The following is a 17,865-nucleotide window of genomic DNA, read 5'->3' on the forward strand; positions in this document are numbered from 1 at the left end:
ACTTAAGAGATGAGGCTCTGTCAAAATTTAAAGAAACAAAAAGTCAGCCTGACTAGGACTATTATAAAGAATTAAGAAATCTTGTGAATACTGCTATTAAGTTGAAAAAGTGCAACAACGCTTAAAAATCGGCGACGAACTAAATAATTTCTTTTTGGAAGCTCTAGCATTGGCCACTGTAGCGTTGACAATTTCATTAATAACTTTGGATTTGAAAATCTGTACAAGAAAGTCAAGGGACAAATGATAGGAGAAACATCAAAAACTTTTGAAATAAGCAAGGGAATAAAACAAGGCGATAGCCTAAGTCCCTTATTATTTATAATATTAATGGACAGAGTGATAAAAAATACAAGAACAAATAAATATCAAACAATAATAGGTTATAAAAGTTTGCAACCAGTAAAAATACATAATAGACTATATGCTGACGACATAGTGTTGATAGCAGAGAACCATAAAAAGGCAAGGAATTTATTTGAAGTATGGACCGATGAAATTGAAAAGATGAGCCTAGAAGTGAAAGAGCCGAAATAAGAAATAACCCAAAAGAAATACTTATTAAGGAACAAAAGATAGAAGAAGTATCATATGAGTACTTAGGCAGTATAATATCACAAGATGGAAGGATAAATTTAACATAAATGCAAGAATAAGGAAAACAAACAACGTATATCATACTCCAAACAGAACAATTTTTGAGAAGAAGGAGAGATAAAATTGAAAGTGTACAAATCATTAGCAGTTCCAATATTAATATATGCCAGTAAATCATGAAAATAGTGGGGAGGACGAAGTGGGGTAGGATAAGAAATGAGGAAATAAGAGTGGGAGTAGATCAAGAGGAGATAATCAGCAAAATAGAGAGGAAGCAACTAAATTGGTACACACACACATAATTAGAATGGAACATAACACAATAATAAAAAAGGTATTTGAAACAAAGAATAAGAAAAAGAGGGGAAGACCTAGGAAGAAGTGGGCGTAAAGAATAGTACAAGTTGGGAGGAAGAGAGGGAAGACTCTAACATATATAAAGGAATTAGCCAGGAAGCAGAAGGAATGGAAGAGGTGGATTCGGAAAAGAGGAGGAATAGGAAAAACATTTAACCAACGCCATCAGGGATAACGATCATTGGAAGAACAAGAAGACTTTGGTAAGGGGTAAAATTTGGGCCTAGTGTTTTCTCATTTAAGTTGGTGTCCAAGAGTAATATTTTATCTGAATAACAAGAAATGGCTTATCCTGTAATCTTACCTCATATAACAAATATTATTGATACTTGTCTATTAGAAGGTGTTTTCCCTTCAAAAGTTTTGGAAAAAATAGAAGGCTGAGCGCATTGTTCCAGTGAATCAGTCTGATTTCAGGGAAGGACATAGCTGTGAAACTGCCCTGAACAATATAGTGGATGATATTGTTACTGCAACTAACTCCAATAGATTGTCTCTTCTGGGGATTGGATTTCTCCAGAGCATTTGATACTCTTAACCAAGACTTTTATTAATATCAATTCTTGACCATATCGGGCTTGATTCTGTTTCATTAGCTCTTTTCAAAAATTACCATAAAGGTAAGATTCAAACAGTCAGTATTGATCAAGTGAAGTCGAGTGCTTTTGAGATAAGGGCTAACTTTCCGCAGGGATCGATTCTTGGCCCTACATTATCTAAAATTTACACGATAAATTTCAATAGCGTCCACTATTATGCTGATGATACTCAGATTTATTTGTCCTTTTTTGAAGGCCACTTTGATGAAGGCTTCTTACTGAAGTAGAAATTCAGAACGGACGTACAGGATGTTAATATTCGCTTTAGGGGTAGACTAAAACCTCCTTCCCACCGGACAGAATTTTTAAAACGGTGTTTTTTTTATCAGATATTCGCCATATACAATAATTTACCTCGGCACCTGGTTGGACTACCCCTGAACCGATTTAAAAGAGCATTGAAGTGATGGGTGGGTGACGGAGAGCTTCTGTGTGTAGCTAGCTGTCTATGTGTACCTGTAACTTTTATCTCTAATTCTTCTATGAGTTTTCATTATTTCCTTGCAATGAGTATTAGTATTCTTGTTTTGTTTGTTTTTTTTTCTTTACAGTATTGCTTTCTGTTAGGTTTAGTGGAAGATCAGGGTTGACCTGAACTCCTCCTATAGTTCGGACGTTTTTCCTAATAACTAATTAAATTTCTTTTATAATATTTTGTTTTATTTTTGAAAATCATTCTTGTATTGAATGTAGCATTATTTAATTATATTAGTTTTGTAGTTATAAAATTGCCCGAATAAAGTGATTTAGAGTTCTTTGCAAGCATGATTCATTTATATATTTAAGAATTTGATCTAATGTCCATTCATATTTGTGAATTGTCCAAATTGTGGAAATCCCGTAATCCTTCCTCAAGATTCCTCTAGTCAGTCGAACCTGAGGTGATGAGCTATTTACGTATTTTCTATATTTTGGTCTCAATTTAATAAATTCATTATTTCCTTTGTAGCGATGTAATCGGGAGTAAGCTATGTTGTTTTAAGTCTAGGATCAAGTAAAGTTGATGTAATAAATGTAGATGGCCTTTTACATATGCAAATCATTTATTTAAACACATATGGAATTACTTCGTCATGTTTTTCACGTCTTCCTTGTCCGCATTATCCTGATTTTGTAATTTAGAATCTTCGGTTGGACTCTACCTTAGAGATTTTTTTTACTATTTCTTCGAGAACAGAATTTCATCCACTGCGTTGTCTAGGAGATTCACAAATGCTCATAATATCTTACTTTCACCTGATAATATATGTAGAACGCTTCGAAAACCAAATATAAGGTCTCACATATCTCCAACAGGTACTCTGTTGAAAAGAACTCATCGAAAACATGAGGTGGGTGATGGATAATTGAATGTTCTGTTCACAGATGAGTCTTGTTTGAACCTGGTAAGAATATTTCCAATGCTGCTTAGTTCCTAGGGTACAATTTGGAATATTTTAGAAGTATTTACGGGCTTGGTTACGTTTAGGAAAGTTTGTCTCAACGCTGGTATATAAGGGATTGTTGGGAAATGCATGTTCTTCTGATGCCAAATAATGCCCAACTCCAAGTTGCTTGCAAATTTATTTAGGCGCTTTAGGGAATATTATGGTAATCTCCATGCAGTAGTTGAGCTAGTGGCTCAAAATTATTGGGTTTGAGAAGAACTTTTGTTTCTTCTCCTTCTTCGGCTGTACAGCGCTGCTCTCCTCCAACCGCGAAAGCCCAGAAGATCCCGTACGTCATCACTCAGTGCGTCTGTCCAGCGATTCCTTGGCTTCCTACAGGTCTGCTTCCCTGCATTCGTGGATTCGAAGTCTCCCTGTCTTTATTCTCACTACATATACGGCACATTTCAGCCTTTGTATTTTATTAACTATTTCACTGTTGTATCTCATCTTCCACACGCTCTGGCCCCGTACTGATCCCAGGATTCTACGCAAAACCTTTCTTTCGACGATGTCAAGTTTATCACCAATTTCTTCGACAGAACCCATATATCACGATTTGAGTGTAATGCTTGTTTTATATATTTTTATCTTAATACATGGGCTAGTATGAAGTATGCTGCATTTGCTTATGGTATTCTTTTTGTGCCATACCTTCACAACGCGACCCCCCAAATAAGAGAACTGTTTAACCTTTTCGATGCCATCCTCCATGATGATATTCTGTGTTTGTGTGGGCCTCAGTGTTTTGGGTTTTCCTGTATTTATCTCCAATCCCGTCCCTTTTACATGTCTCTTCAGTTGGGAGTATGCATCTCAAACTTTTCTCTTCTGCTCCTGATTTTGTATAATCCATTCACATCATTATCAACATCAAGATGAGCAACAAAGGCAAAAATCGCAAAACCAATTTCTCATATTTAGGAAACAACTTGGCGTTAAGATTGCATTCTCTGAATTGGTCGAAAATACTGAACACACTGTGACATTGAGTTGTTATCCAAATAAACAAAATCGATTTGTTTTTACCCTTATGATATTCGATTTGAGCCTCCATTAAAACATTTTTTTCACCTCAATTGCAGAGTTCTTCCATGCCACATAATCTAATCTACATCAGCTCTTTTTTTGTATCTACAAACAAACTATAGCAAGTGAAATTTATTAACTTACATATATGTAATAATAAAAATAACTTTTGTTTTTTTAAAATATACATTTAATGTTTACATTCGAAATATAAAAATTGTATTATTAGTTAACAAAAAAAGATTACAATTTGAAGCAAAAACACCAATTATTTCATCAAAAATATTAATAACTTGCTGTTGAGCAATAAACCCAACTTGCCTTCCTGTCATTCTATTTCTTAAGCTACCACTTTCAACGCTTTTTTTCTGCCTATAAATAAAAACATGTCTGTTTGATTCGCAAATAACAGAATAACTTAAATCAGGGGCGCACGCTGTAAATTTCTTTTGCTGTTTTGATGCTTCAACATAGCCAAACGCATTTAAAGTTCCAAAATGTTTTAAAGAAAATTCATCATTTTCTAAAATTGGTTGCCACAAATAAGTGTCAACATCATGTCTTAGTCCGATTCCATTTACATCATTTCCTTTTACGATAAGCACCATTTTATGACTATCCATGTTGTAACGATGTGTTACTAAATGTGAAGTAAAACATAATCTTTCAAAAACGCAATAAGTATCTCCTTCAAAATCGCATTCTTCAACATGTTCACTGCTAAATGTATTTCCAACAGGCACATTTTCTTCTTTATCACTACATAAATGTGAAAGTTTTTCATGAACTTCTGCTGCTAAAGCTGGATCTGTGAGATATTCACCACTTTCATCACCAGGAATTAATTCTTGCCATACCTGGTTATTAATTGCTTTTACTAGGGTTATTTCTATTAAATCACCTGAAAGCACCCAATTTGTTGAACTTGGATTTATGTTATCAAATAATGTTCCTTGTAAAAATGTGTTTCCTTTAAAACTGCAATCGATTGTGTTTGTTGTTGAGTTAATGACAACATCAGATGATTCAAATGTACCAAAAGTTTTAAATTGAATTTTTATATTTTCCGTCGTTTGTAACCATAAATATGATTTTTTATTTGAATCTTTTGAATCAATTTTTATTGGATTATCAGAATCCAACGTAAATTTAAAACTTTTTTCACCAGCAATGTAAATCCCTTTACATAATGAATCAATTTCAGCGTAATGAAGACTACCACCACCTCGTAATTCCTTAATACCAGTTTGTCCCCAAACATCCCCATCTTTAGATAGAGTAATCAAATTTAAAACATTCAAAAATCGATCTTTATTATCGCCAGTACTTATGCTGTACAGCAAACAATATAATTTATTCTCATTCATTTTTACATCTTGTACAATGAACTTTTTATCCTCAATTAAAACTTCCTCAGAAAAAACAACATCCCATTTTTCAATATCCCCATTTATTTCAACAATGTAAATCAATCCCATTCCATCAGAAACAACCGCAAATTTGTCATTAACAAATTTAAAGCTAACATTGTAGTCTCCATTTTCTGATGGTCTTTCTTTTGGGATTTGAAACACATTGATTAACTCGATTTCATTACTTGCAGAAGGATCATAAACCACTTTCTGAATTTTAAAATCATTGTCCACAAAATATACGAAATCATAATCATTTATCGTACGTCCTATCAAATGGTTGTGTGTACTAAAGAGTTTTGCGTGAAGATACCCATATTGTAACGAATTTGGGATTGCTCTATGAACTTTTGCTTCCAATTCATGCTTAGATGTAATTATTTCTTGGAGGGATAATTTATAACCATCAAATTCTGGATTTATAAACTGCCTGTTTGGTTTGAAATCTAATATTTTAGGCCCCATTACAAAAGATTTAAAAAAGAAAACAATATTTATAGGTTATGTAGGGTTATGTTTACTTTGACATTTCAAATAAAATGTTTGTAATGGTAGAATATTAAAAAAAATAATAATTTGAGAAGATATTCCAATAAATAAGTATGATTTGGTAATATTAATTTGATTATTAATTTCATTTTAATTATAAATAAATATAAATAAAGAATTTCAAAAAATTGTGTTACAGATAGCATCTTTATCGACATTTTAAGGTTATGTTTATAGCAAATAAAAGTAAATTTAATAAGATTTGAAGTATTTTTAAATAATTTAATCATGGTTTATATTCATTTTCCCGCTCATTCAACGGAAGAAGAACAAATGTTAAAAGCAAAATACCAAAAATTGAAAAAAAAGGTAAACCAAATTTTACACAAAGATTTTTTTTAACTAACTTTTCGTAGAAAAAAGCTTTGCAAGCTCTTAAAGCACCAAAACCCGAACCTGAGAAACCGGTAATTCCTAAACGTCCAGCAGAAGCCAGAGATGCTAGGGAAGTTGCTAAAAAACTGATTAAATCAGGGATGATAACCGCAATTCCAAAACAACAGAAGCAACCTGAACAGGGTTTTAAGAGACCTAGAGGATTAGAGAGGAAATTAATTTCGGAAAAAATAAGTGGATATCAACCATTTTCAGCTGTACAATCTGATGATGGACCGGATAATCCTGAAAATAAACCACCAAGAATTAAGAATTTGTATGATACATTTGCTACGGCTAGAGATAGAGAAGAAAGGGGATTATCTGAGAAGCAAAGGGAAAAACCTGAAAAACCGCGACAAGGAAATACTATTTATGTTGCAGGGTTTAATATTACTGAAGAATTTTTAAAAAAACATTTCTCAACGATTGGAAATATTGTCAATATTTCAATGGAGATTGAAAAGAAGTATGGATATTTATAGTATTAATAATAATTAAATTAATGATTTTATTTTTTTAGTCGAGGGTTTGTTACTTTTGATAAAGTTGAATGTGCAGACAGAGCGATAGCAGAGGTAAAAAAATCCTTTGTTTCAAGGTGGAATCTAAAAGGACTACTACACCCTGTCATTTTATAATCCAGAAAATGACGTTAATATCAGACAAATACCACTTCTCACACTAAGTTAGCTGTTGTGTTCTTTGTATTTGCTGTGTTTTTCGAAGTTTTAGCATACAATTGTTAGTTCTAGTTTTTAATTAGACAGCACCTGTTCTTGGGATGTAGTAGTCTTATTAGATTCTACCGACCCGATTTATGTGACCCCTGATAAGCTATGAAAATCATTAAATCTTTTAAATTGTTCTTTGATTTTAGATGGATGGCAGTATTGTATCTGGGATACAACTAAAAGTATCTTTAGCAAGGCGACAACCTCAAATTGAACCAATTAATGATGCTACATCATCATCAACTTGGTCCACTTTAGGTAATTTTTTATTAGTCATATTTCTAAAAAAAAATCAATTTACATTTTTAGCTGCAAGTCATTCACAAAAAGGAAATCACAGAGATAAACGCGATTTGGTATCTTACGATGATATCATTGATTTTTGAATATTTATTTTAGTTTTAAGTATATGGAATAAGTTTTATTTAATAAACAATAACTTTAATGAAAGTAAATAAGATTTAAACATCAAGTGGTTTTTCTTTACTTAAATCTCTTTTGCTAACATATTCATTCCCTTTAATATAAAATCTGAATGGTTTTCCAGCCCATTCTATTCCAGCACTATCAATTCCTATCCTTGAAGTTCTAACAATTTCAAAATCATTGCTAAAATCATCAGTTTCTACCCATAACACATCACTTTGTGCCATATCAACTTTGTTGCATATTTCTTTGGTTATGCACATTGATGTACATAAATTTGAAGGTCCTTTACACAAATCTTGAATTTTTGTTGGAGTTTTCTTTCTAACTAAAAATGAAAAAAAGTAATCCAAAAATTATCTATAAAATAAATAATGTTTGTACCACTTCTATATTTTTGCATTTCCTCAATACCTTCAAGTGGTTCTACAGCACGTAATAAAATAGCACCACCTTCTTCTAGGGCTGATATGTTAAAACAATGATAGATTCCATATGTTTTGTAAACAAATGCTGTTCCAGGTATCATATACATGGGTACATTTGTGGGAGTGCGCCTAATTTAAGAAATTAAAAACTTTAAGTTAATGACACTAAGAAATACCTTCCGTTATAAGAGTATGAAGCTTTATCTTCACCTCCAGGATACATTTCAACTTCAACAATTCGCCCTTTTAGGATAACATTGTCGATTTTTCGCAGTAAAAGTTTACCAAGTAAAGAATCCGCTAATTCTCGACATGGCACGGAATAAAACTCGCGAGGTAATGAGGTTGGGTTAATTTCTGAGATAGTTTTAAGTTTCTTTCTATTATTATTAATCGTTTTATCACTAGTTTTGATTGTTTTATAAAGTTTATTTTTTAAACTCATTGTTGGTTTGTTAAGGTTATGTTATATTCCCAAACTGTCATATTTCAAAACATAAACTGTCATGTAGTTAACGTAGATGTCGCTTGAGTCATAATTTGAAAGTAATTTAATAACAAAATGTCAATGTCATTATTATATTTATAACATTTTCTATAATCATAATATTTTAGAAAATCTACACCAAAAAATTTTTTACAGTTAGTTTTTATAGAAAAGGAAAATAATATATTAAATAGATACCGTTTTTACCGGCCATCTTCGCAGTTTGAAATTGAAACGACCGTTAGGAGTTGTGCTGTAAGTTTTTTAACGTGAAAGAAGAAAGAAACGCAAAAAAATATAAAGTGTTTAAAACGTGGTTGATGTACTTTAAACAATCCATTTGTATCATCCCAAACGGTAAAATGGTGAAAAATAAACGCGATTTAAAATCGCCCCGGAGAAGGTCTTTGGTTACAAGACCCACTGTTAGAAAAGTTGGTTCAGGTACGATAAGTAGTGCTAATATAAAAGTGGTTGTGAGGGTGAGACCACCCAGTGAAAAAGAAGAAAATTTAAATGGAGGGTAAGTGAAAAAAAAATGTTATAACAATCATTAATTTTATTTATTTTAAGACTTGTTGTAAGAGTTATAAATGAACAACTACTAATTTTCGATCCAGAATCAGAAGGAGAGGGATTTTTTTACCATGGTGTGCAACAAAGAGGACGAGACTTACTTAAAAAACCAAAAAAAAATATGCAATTTGCATTCGATCGGGTTTTTGGGTTTGAATCCGATAACAGTGCTGTTTTTCATGAAAGCACCGAGCAATTAATTGATAAACTTATGGATGGATGTAATTGTTCTGTTTTTGTTTATGGCGCGACAGGGGCTGGAAAAACCCACACAATGTTGGGACACACAGAAAGTCCTGGAATAACTTTTTTAACAATGAAACGTTTATTTGAGAGAAAATCAGATTTGATTATTGACAGAGATTTTGAATTGGCGATAACTTATTTAGAAGTCTATAACGAAAACGTCCAGGATTTATTAAATCCAGGCGTTCCATTACAACTTCGTGAAGATGGAAAATTTGGGGTGATTGTTGCTGGGATTACAATGAAAATGATTAAAAATAGTGAAGAATTATTTGAATTATTGGAACAAGGAAATCGAAATAGAACTCAACACCCTACAGACGCGAACGCTGAAAGTTCCAGATCTCATGCTGTTTTTCAAGTTTATATTCGAATGACTACCAAAATTAATCGTCAAGTACATATGGCTAAACTTAGTATGATTGATTTAGCAGGTAATATTTGAAAAATTGTGATTGTCTTGATGAAGATTTTATTTTGAATGAAATTGAAATCGGTTTTTGATTACTGGTAATTTCATTTCCTTTTTTTATTGTAAAAAGAAAAACTAATGTGTTAATTCATAGTCTAAATAGAGTCACATTTAAAATTATACACTGCCCAATTGCATGGAATATGCATTGAAATATTGTCAACTGCAAATGTAAGCAAATGCAGTTAGTTAGGGAGATACAAAGTGAAACAATTACAGTTTTTGTAAGGTTTTGAGAATTGTTGCAAAATTAGTTTTTTACAATTATCTTATGATTTTAAAACCTCATTTTACAAACAGAGATTAAAATGAGGCAGGTTCTGTAGGAACTGATCTTCTGTATGCATTATGGACGACTTTATGATAATGGTCATATCAGTTCCAGCAAGTTAAATGTTTGGATTATTTATCTGATACTAATAATAAAAAACTAGCACCCCTATAGATGCTAAAGGTAGTTTCTAAGTACTCTGTTAATGTGAGAAAACCAGACTTGCGCGCAGGTGTGTTATCATGGTAGTTTCTTATCAAAGAAAGACATTCTCAAATCGTCTCTGGGCGTGGTCTGACTTTAAAAGGATAAGGTATAAAGCTGGCAATGGATTTAATGAAACAAGAAATAGTCATGAAAGAGTCTTGTATGGTCAAGAGTCAACAATTGTAGCTCGCTTTTACTTATACAGCAATCTCCTAAAAATAGACTCTATGCTATTACACTAAATAAAGAACTACTTGCTAGAATTCAAGCATAATCTGTTTTGCGAATATGTTAGCCTTTTTTAATCATCTATATTTTAACCACAAATTTTGCAGTTTCTTAAACTGTTCCTTTCCCAGTCTACAACAAAAGTCATACAATTAAGCTAATCACCACATCATTGTTTGCTGGAATTATTAACCAGAACCCTATTTGCATAAATGAATCTCAAATTAAAAAGAAAATTTAATTTATCCTGTAATTGTTGTAATCACCAAAACAATATTCGCTAATTTGTGCATGTCTATTGTACTACTAAAAGATTTTGATGTTGATAATTAGATTCTACTAAAAGAAATTAATCAATACCGTTAGGAGAGCGACCTTAAGTAGTGACAGATGTGGTGTTCAGCTGATTTGAGAAGAAAAACAAATAGCATTTCAATGCCAGAAACCTTTTAAGTATGATGCAGATGATTCAATACATGATACTAAATTCGGGCGTATGTATCCTGAGTGTATTCTTCAAGTTTCTAATATGCATGAGTGGTAGAAGTTTGAATTATATAAAAATCGGAATTCACCGTTACTACGCTTTCTTAGTAATATGTAACAAAAAGTGCGTATTACTCCGAATGCTGGCATTGCAGCTTGAACTGGGATCTTTCTGCTTAAGATTTTGATGTTTCTGTTTACAGAGACACAACATCTACAATTTAATGTAGAGATTTCTATTGTGTCTATTTTATCAAATTCAAAACATGTTCAGTCGGTATGATATTTGTTGAGCCAAAATTCCCAGAAAGGTTACTGTTTGATTTTTGCAAGCAGTGGCGTAGTTTAAAATTTTTCTTTTAACCTTTCAATTGACCATTAATGTTTCAAGACGTATTTTCAGAAATCATATTTTTATTTCGCGTTTCAAGATATATATGAGAAAAATATGCACTAAAAACTTGCAAATGTCAAAATTTTAAAGAATTTTGTGCACTAAAGATAGTTTTATTTCTATTGTATATTTTGAACAGAAATGTTCAATAGAAAAGAATTGATGCAAATATGGTTTAAATAGCAAGAATTAAACAACCTTATAGTATTATCATACAAACAGCTAGCACCTTGAAATCTGGTAATGTATGGCTGGAAAATAATTTTAAAAACGCTGGTGGGTTAAATAAGGGGTTGAGGGTGTTGGCGGATTGCCTCGGCAGCAGTTTGTATCTGATTTCGCAATCCTTGCTCAAACTTGCTCAGCTACAATGTTAAATGCCTGTGTTAACCACTGTATGCCATCCTCGGTATCAGCCAAGAGGACGGCATCATCTGCATAGCACTCAATATTGATTTTGTAATCATTCATAGTGCAACTATAGTTTATATTACATTCTTTGTAATGTTTGCTCTGTTCTAATTCTTTTATCCTTACTTTCTCGAACGTGTTGATTAGATCAACGAAACAAAGGAAGGCTGCCTGACGTCTTTTCGCGGGAGTTCTATCTGATTCTCTTTGATGCTGTCAAATGTCGCCATGCATCATATATGTAGGCAACTCTTGCAATCAGAAGGATGTGAGCAAACGACACACTCAAATGTATGTAAAAATTTTTTTGCAGAAGATGAAGTAAGTATGGTGGTATCAGTTCTAAACAGAAGCAAAGGCTGTACGCTTTGGAGATGATATGATAGCGCGGCCTAAACCAGGGTGTTGGCGGATTGTCTCGGCAGCAGTTTGTATTTGTTTTCGCAATCCTTGCTCAGTATTAACTTCGGTGACGTACACTATGCTTTTTAAGTGATCCCAAAAATTAAAAATCAAGAGGATTAAGGTCGGTCGATCGAGATGGCCAGGCCAATACACTACCTCGACCTGTCCATCTTCTACCTTATCTAGATGCCGCCGCATATATCGTATATTTAGGAACTTAAAAAGTTTTGTTACAATTTTTTTCACTTATTAGTTGAGAATAAGTGAGTTTTATATTTTTCACCTGTTACCCTTTACGACATGGAATCTTAATTCATTAGTGCATACGCATTCTGTGTGATCTGTGAACATGGAGAAAAATAGATAGGAGAAGTGGTGTACTCTTTCAAACCTGTAACAACCAATTTCTAGGTCTGCATTGTTGTTCGTTGCTGTATTCTGTTGTAGTGTCATGTATTTAGTCTCGTCTTCGCTCTCTTCTGTGCGGTTCGCTGTCCAAAATCTGACCAAAACACCTAGCAGTATCTAATTTTCTGATGGCTGCTTCCAATACTACATTGAACAGTGTGGCATCACAATCTCGCACCCCACTATCAATACTAAACGTAGATCTTAGCTCTCCATCAAGGTTGCTAAGATTGCTTCTATTAATCTGACATATTTCATTGATACTTTTAGTCGTTCATTTAACATTTCTCCACTATAGCAACGTTATTAAATATCTAATCCTGCTATGATTGAATAGTTGTAAGGGTTCATTCTTCTAAGATTTTTTATTTGATTCATGTTGATATTTTTAATTCATATATCCCCTCCATAACACGTCCTTCTAAATTTGAGCAGCTCTGACGTTATTCCTTCAAGGTACTCTCAAAATAGTCATTTCAACGTTGGTCATCCTTATATCCATTAACTTGTGTCCAAAAATTTTTGTACTTTTCAGTAGTTTCGTATAGAACCTTCTACTCTCGTTTCTACCATTTTTTGTGCCTTTCTGTTAAGAAGCTACCTTTTTCTTACTACATATTCTAGAGGCCTTATTTCATTTTTGGTTATAGTTGTTTCTATTTGCTCTGGTATTCTATTGCAAACACTTTCGTCTAACTTGTCTTTTTTCTTCGATTGCGTCTCTACACTCTATCATACCACTCTTCCCGTCACATCTACAGTACGAATTGCTGTCTCAATGATTGAATTTCTTATGCACGACAATTTCTTATATCTTTCATTACAAGAGTAAGCCAAGTAGTGATCTGAATCACAGTCCGTTAATCGTATAATCCGATGTTTTTGATAGAAGTATCTCTTACAAAGTATCTGAGTTCATTTGATTGCTTTCCTTTGTTCCCGGTACATGCCACGTTCCTTTAAATATTTTATTTCCGTAGGAACCAAGTCCTCATGACTTTCAAGTTTTTGCTTGCGGCAAATTTTGCAAAACTGAGACTACCTATCTCATCATAGACAATATCAGTTAAACAGTCGTCTCTGCTAAGTTTAGCATTAAAATCTCAGAGGATTACAATGCCGTCATGTATTGGACCATCGTGCATATACTGCTTGAATTTACATCGTCCTCGATGTAATGTTATGCCAACTTCACACTGCTGCAGAAATAAATTCCAAATATACATTGCAAATTTATTTTCTTAAAGTCTTTCATCTGTGTTTTTTTAGCACCAAAGCGCAGAAATCTTTATATACATTTAAATGACTGCAAAAAACTGCCATACCAGCTTTATAGAAAGTATTATTTTCCTTAGAAAAGTTCCCTTATTGTCGTATCCTAAATTCTTGCAATACCAGCTTGCAGTACCAAACCCAAAAATGGATACAGCTCAACGAAGTCTATTTCGTGCCATGTTATATTTTTCTGTAGACTACTAACACGTCTGCCATCCATATTTGTACAATAGAGAAGTATTTCATTCAAAATGCTGTAGTTCGTCTTATATCATTATCATATCTTATTATATCTTATCATTATGCACACGAGTTCTAGATTGACGTGGTGGTGTAATTTGCCATAGTTTTCCATTTGTTCCAATTCATTTATGGAATGTTTAGTTTCGTTTTCATCTTCATCCTGGTCTTCTTGTCAAGTTCAAACAAGAACGAACCTCTGAAAACAATGAGGTGATGACAAATCACAAAAATTTTACAAAAAAAAATCATGGAGACGATCACAATACAACTTTACGTAATCGTTTTTCATCAATATATTTTATTTTAGGTAGTGAAAGAGGTGCAGCTACTGGTTGCGTTGGAGTCCGTTTTAAAGAAGGTTCAAATATAAACAAATCACTCCTTGCACTTGGAAATTGCATTAACAGTTTAGCAGCAGGAAAAGGACATGTACCTTATCGTGATTCAAAGTTAACCCGTCTTTTGAAAGATAGTCTTGGAGGAAATTGCCACACAGTAATGATTGCGAACGTTTCCCCGAGTAGTTTAACATATGAAGACACTTATAACACGTTAAAATACGCAACACGTGCTATGAAAATTAAATCAAACGTTCGTCAAAATGTTGTTGCCAAAGACATTAACTGCGAGCAATATGTTATTATGATTGATAATTTAAAAGCGGAAGTTGAACGACTTAAAGCTAAACTGGAGGAATATGAGAACGATAAAAATACAATCAATGAAACTATAACTTTACCATCAACTTCATCTTCATTAACAGCCACAACAGTACCGACAATATCTTTAACTTCAATTTTAGATGTGGATAAAGAAAAGTTAATGGATATTGTTGATGAGTTAAAAAAGCTGTTGGAACGGATTCATCAATTAGAAATGGTCGAGCAAGGTTTAGGTTTAAGAAAACAATTAAAAGAAGATAAAGATGCAAGATTAAGTGATTTATGTGATTCAACGGATAAAATGAAAGGACGTAAAAGAATAGGAGATGCCGTGGACAGAATAAAAAAGCAAGTTAGCAGTTTAAAAGATGAAATTTACCACACTAAAGAAAAAAAGAAAAAAGTTTATGAAAATTTAGAGGAGTTATTAAGAACTGTACCCGATTTAAAAGAACTTGCTGATGTAGAAAAAATTAAATTAGGCGAAATCGAAGCAGTTTATAAGGTAACAAAAATAAATTAAACTAAATTTTTGCAAAATTAATTATTTTTTACTTCAGGCTGAATTACACCAAAAGAAATGCGAAAGATTAACAACGGAATTAAATTCACGCGCTGAAACGGAAAAGAAAATGTCAAATTTGTTAAAAATTTGTTATAGATATCTCCAAGCGCAAAATCAACTTCCGGAATCTGTAAAATCAGCTTATAACACATTGAAAAATGATTGGCAAGGAATCCATTCAGTTACATTTGAACCTGAACCAGAAATTGATTCAACCGTTATAATCGATGATACAAGAAAAAGGAAAGTTGAAGAAATATGTTCATCATCATCCCTTGATAGTACATTTGCCATTGGTTCAAAATCTCAACCAGTTTTGACTTCACGTGCTAAAGAATTAATATCAAAAGGTGGGATATTAAATACTCCATTAAATGCGGTTGTTTGTGAATTATTTCATGGTATATGTTCCTATCATGTTTTACACATGAAAGATTAAAAAATTATATACAAGTACTAAAAAAATTGAGTTTTTCTTTTTTTTGTTTATTTTTTACAGAGAGTCCGATGCCACCGAGAAAATTCGCAAAATTTTCTCCAGCCATAAAAGAAAATAAAGCACCAACCGTGCGTAAACCAACGGCTATTATGGGAACTTCTCAACGGTTTCAAACGACAAAATCGACTAATTTATTAAACGGAGGAAAAAGTTTTAAGAAAAAATAAATGTAAGGAAACGAAAGTGATTTTGAAGATAGATGTCAAGATAAATGCTTTTTTTTAAACTTATTACGAACGTATTGGATTGCTGTTTATTTTTTTTGTTATTACTTGTAAATGAGTGCAACAAGCTGTATCTAATAATCTTATAAAAGTTTTTAATGTAATAATTTATAAATGAATATCATCCTGCTTTAAAATAATATATCATAGCGTTGTTTTTATCTTATTGATTTTATTTAATTAATTATATCATACTCTGATTTGTCAAATAAAATTAAACAATTTCTATATAAAAATGTTTCCCTGGTAAATTGTTGATTACATGATCTCACATACTCCTCTAAATGTTATCATTTGTGATTTATGCGTATCGACTTTGTTGTTATTATTAATGCGTTTATTGTGGTCCCATTTTCTTTAATCAGATTTTATATGTATTGATATACCAATATTAGTAAAGGATTTTTTATAGATATTAAGAAAAATGTAAATTTTTTTAAAAACAAGTATGCAAAATCCTAAAAAAGCCTTTCCAACTCAAAACAATACATATGCAATGCAAATGTGATAAAGCTTATAAACATTTTTGGAGGTTGATGTCACATTTTGTTGCTAAAAGATGGTTTCCCTAATTCTACCATATAACAATATACAATAACAAATCTAGCTTAGTAAATATAACTTATTAGAGATATTATTATTTCCATGAAATTCACAAACAAATCTCCTATGTCTTGCATATATAGAGACCATAGGATAAATTAGAGACCAGACAAATCGGATATAAATCAAAGATGGTGGCTTTGGAAGACTTCCAGAAAGTTCTGAGATTGATCGAGCGGCGGGAATAGACAACATTCCTGTAGAACAAAAAAGTAGGGGGGAGACTCAATTGCAAAGGCTATCCACAAAAATATAAATTAGCGAGCGGATACCAGAGGAATGGAAAAGAAATTTGATATGCTCAATACACAAAAAGGGAGACAAATCACTATGATAGAACTGTAGAGGCATATTAGTAGTTAGCACGGCCTATATTGTATTCATAATCCTTAAAGACCAATTCGAACCTTTGACAGAGATCAACAACTAACCAGATATTCAGCGTCTGACAAATAAATGTGAAACTATGGGAACACGACATTGATATATTACAATTTAATTCATCAATACTGTTAGACTTAGATTTTTCACCAAAGCTGGTTAGAACGACAAGCATAACAATGAATAATTCAACAAGTAGAGTAAAGATTGGTGCAAAAATAGGAGAAACAAAAAAAATTAAAACACATAAGGTCTGAAATAGGAAGATGAGCTGACAGCCATGTTCTTTAACCTGGTCCTGGAACGTGTAATAAGGAAAATTAGCCTGGGCACAAAATCGACGTTATTAAGCCGCTCAAATCAAAATCATAGAGTAATCAGAAGAGCAGTTCAGGTAACTTGAAAGCGCAGCTAAGGAAATACGCACATAATGCAGACTTGGCAACCACAAAATTGGATTAAACTTTGAAGTGGAGGAAGAGTTCACATACCTAGGATCTAACATGCTACATGGCAACGACGAAGCAAAGGAGATAATTAGAATAAATGCAGCAAATGTAGTGTGGCGTAATATACTATGCCACACTACTCATACTACAATCAAGAGAAATTCACAGAAAAATCAAAATTAGAGTTTATACACTCTATCATGATCCGTATAGTACCTACTAATGTATGGAGGAGAAATGTGGACACTTACACAAAGAAACGCAGGGACTGGATACATTAAGGAAGAATCTATAGACAAATAATGAAACCAATTAGGAATGCGAACACTTGGTGAATTACGAATTGTACCAACTATATGAGAAATCGCGAGTCTCGGAATATACAGGTGTCCCGCTACAATACTGCATCAGCGTCTCCTCTGATCGAAAATAAACAAAAA

The 17,865-nt window shown here is 32.7% G+C and overlaps 4 protein-coding genes across 4 annotated transcripts; 2 read left to right on the forward strand and 2 right to left on the reverse strand.

Annotated features, from left to right (window-relative positions):
• Nucleotides 1-4,123: 4,123 nt before the first annotated feature.
• Nucleotides 4,124-5,956, reverse strand: LOC111417602 (nudC domain-containing protein 1). The gene has a single exon (XM_023049933.2). The coding sequence runs from the start codon at nucleotides 5,884-5,886 to the stop codon at nucleotides 4,207-4,209; it is 1,680 nt and encodes a 559-aa protein (XP_022905701.2). The 5' UTR covers nucleotides 5,887-5,956; the 3' UTR covers nucleotides 4,124-4,206.
• LOC111417592 (negative elongation factor E) lies at nucleotides 5,953-7,551 on the forward strand. Its single transcript, XM_023049922.2, has 6 exons — nucleotides 5,953-6,021; nucleotides 6,110-6,279; nucleotides 6,327-6,814; nucleotides 6,869-6,923; nucleotides 7,226-7,337; nucleotides 7,389-7,551. The coding sequence occupies exons 2-6, from the start codon at nucleotides 6,199-6,201 to the stop codon at nucleotides 7,463-7,465; spliced, it is 813 nt and encodes a 270-aa protein (XP_022905690.1). The 5' UTR covers nucleotides 5,953-6,021; nucleotides 6,110-6,198; the 3' UTR covers nucleotides 7,466-7,551.
• LOC111417595 (uncharacterized) lies at nucleotides 7,540-8,447 on the reverse strand. The gene is made up of 3 exons (XM_023049924.2): nucleotides 8,110-8,447; nucleotides 7,890-8,062; nucleotides 7,540-7,833 (listed from the first exon to the last, which is right to left on the reverse strand). The coding sequence occupies exons 1-3, from the start codon at nucleotides 8,376-8,378 to the stop codon at nucleotides 7,541-7,543; spliced, it is 735 nt and encodes a 244-aa protein (XP_022905692.2). The 5' UTR covers nucleotides 8,379-8,447; the 3' UTR covers nucleotide 7,540.
• An 86-nt stretch (nucleotides 8,448-8,533) lies between these two features.
• LOC111417591 (kinesin-like protein KIF18A) lies at nucleotides 8,534-16,153 on the forward strand. Its single transcript, XM_023049921.2, has 5 exons — nucleotides 8,534-8,943; nucleotides 8,994-9,676; nucleotides 14,350-15,209; nucleotides 15,265-15,619; nucleotides 15,769-16,153. The coding sequence occupies exons 1-5, from the start codon at nucleotides 8,741-8,743 to the stop codon at nucleotides 15,933-15,935; spliced, it is 2,268 nt and encodes a 755-aa protein (XP_022905689.1). The 5' UTR covers nucleotides 8,534-8,740; the 3' UTR covers nucleotides 15,936-16,153.
• The last annotated feature ends 1,712 nt before the right edge of the window (nucleotides 16,154-17,865 follow it).

Source organism: Onthophagus taurus, chromosome 1 (assembly GCF_036711975.1).
Source record: "Onthophagus taurus isolate NC chromosome 1, IU_Otau_3.0, whole genome shotgun sequence".
Classification (NCBI taxonomy): Eukaryota; Metazoa; Arthropoda; class Insecta; order Coleoptera; family Scarabaeidae; genus Onthophagus; species Onthophagus taurus.

Bases quoted from the DNA above. Each gene is read 5' to 3' on its own strand.
- LOC111417595 (XM_023049924.2), bottom strand. From the start codon at position 8,378: ATGAGTTTAAAAAATAAACTTTATAAAACAATCAAAACTAGTGATAAA. The intron at 8,063-8,109 runs GTATTTCTTAGT...TTCTTAAATTAG, and splicing joins TCATACTCTTATAACGGAAG to GCGCACTCCCACAAATGTAC. The intron at 7,834-7,889 runs GTACAAACATTA...TTTCATTTTTAG, and splicing joins AATGCAAAAATATAGAAGTG to TTAGAAAGAAAACTCCAACA.
- LOC111417602 (XM_023049933.2), bottom strand. From the start codon at position 5,886: ATGGGGCCTAAAATATTAGATTTCAAACCAAACAGGCAGTTTATAAAT.
- LOC111417591 (XM_023049921.2), top strand. From the start codon at position 8,741: ATGTACTTTAAACAATCCATTTGTATCATCCCAAACGGTAAAATGGTG. The intron at 15,210-15,264 runs GTAACAAAAATA...TTTTTACTTCAG, and splicing joins AAATCGAAGCAGTTTATAAG to GCTGAATTACACCAAAAGAA. The intron at 15,620-15,768 runs GTGGGATATTAA...TATTTTTTACAG, and splicing joins TAAAGAATTAATATCAAAAG to AGAGTCCGATGCCACCGAGA.
- LOC111417592 (XM_023049922.2), top strand. From the start codon at position 6,199: ATGGTTTATATTCATTTTCCCGCTCATTCAACGGAAGAAGAACAAATG. The intron at 6,280-6,326 runs GTAAACCAAATT...AACTTTTCGTAG, and splicing joins ACCAAAAATTGAAAAAAAAG to AAAAAAGCTTTGCAAGCTCT. The intron at 6,924-7,225 runs GTAAAAAAATCC...CTTTGATTTTAG, and splicing joins CAGACAGAGCGATAGCAGAG to ATGGATGGCAGTATTGTATC.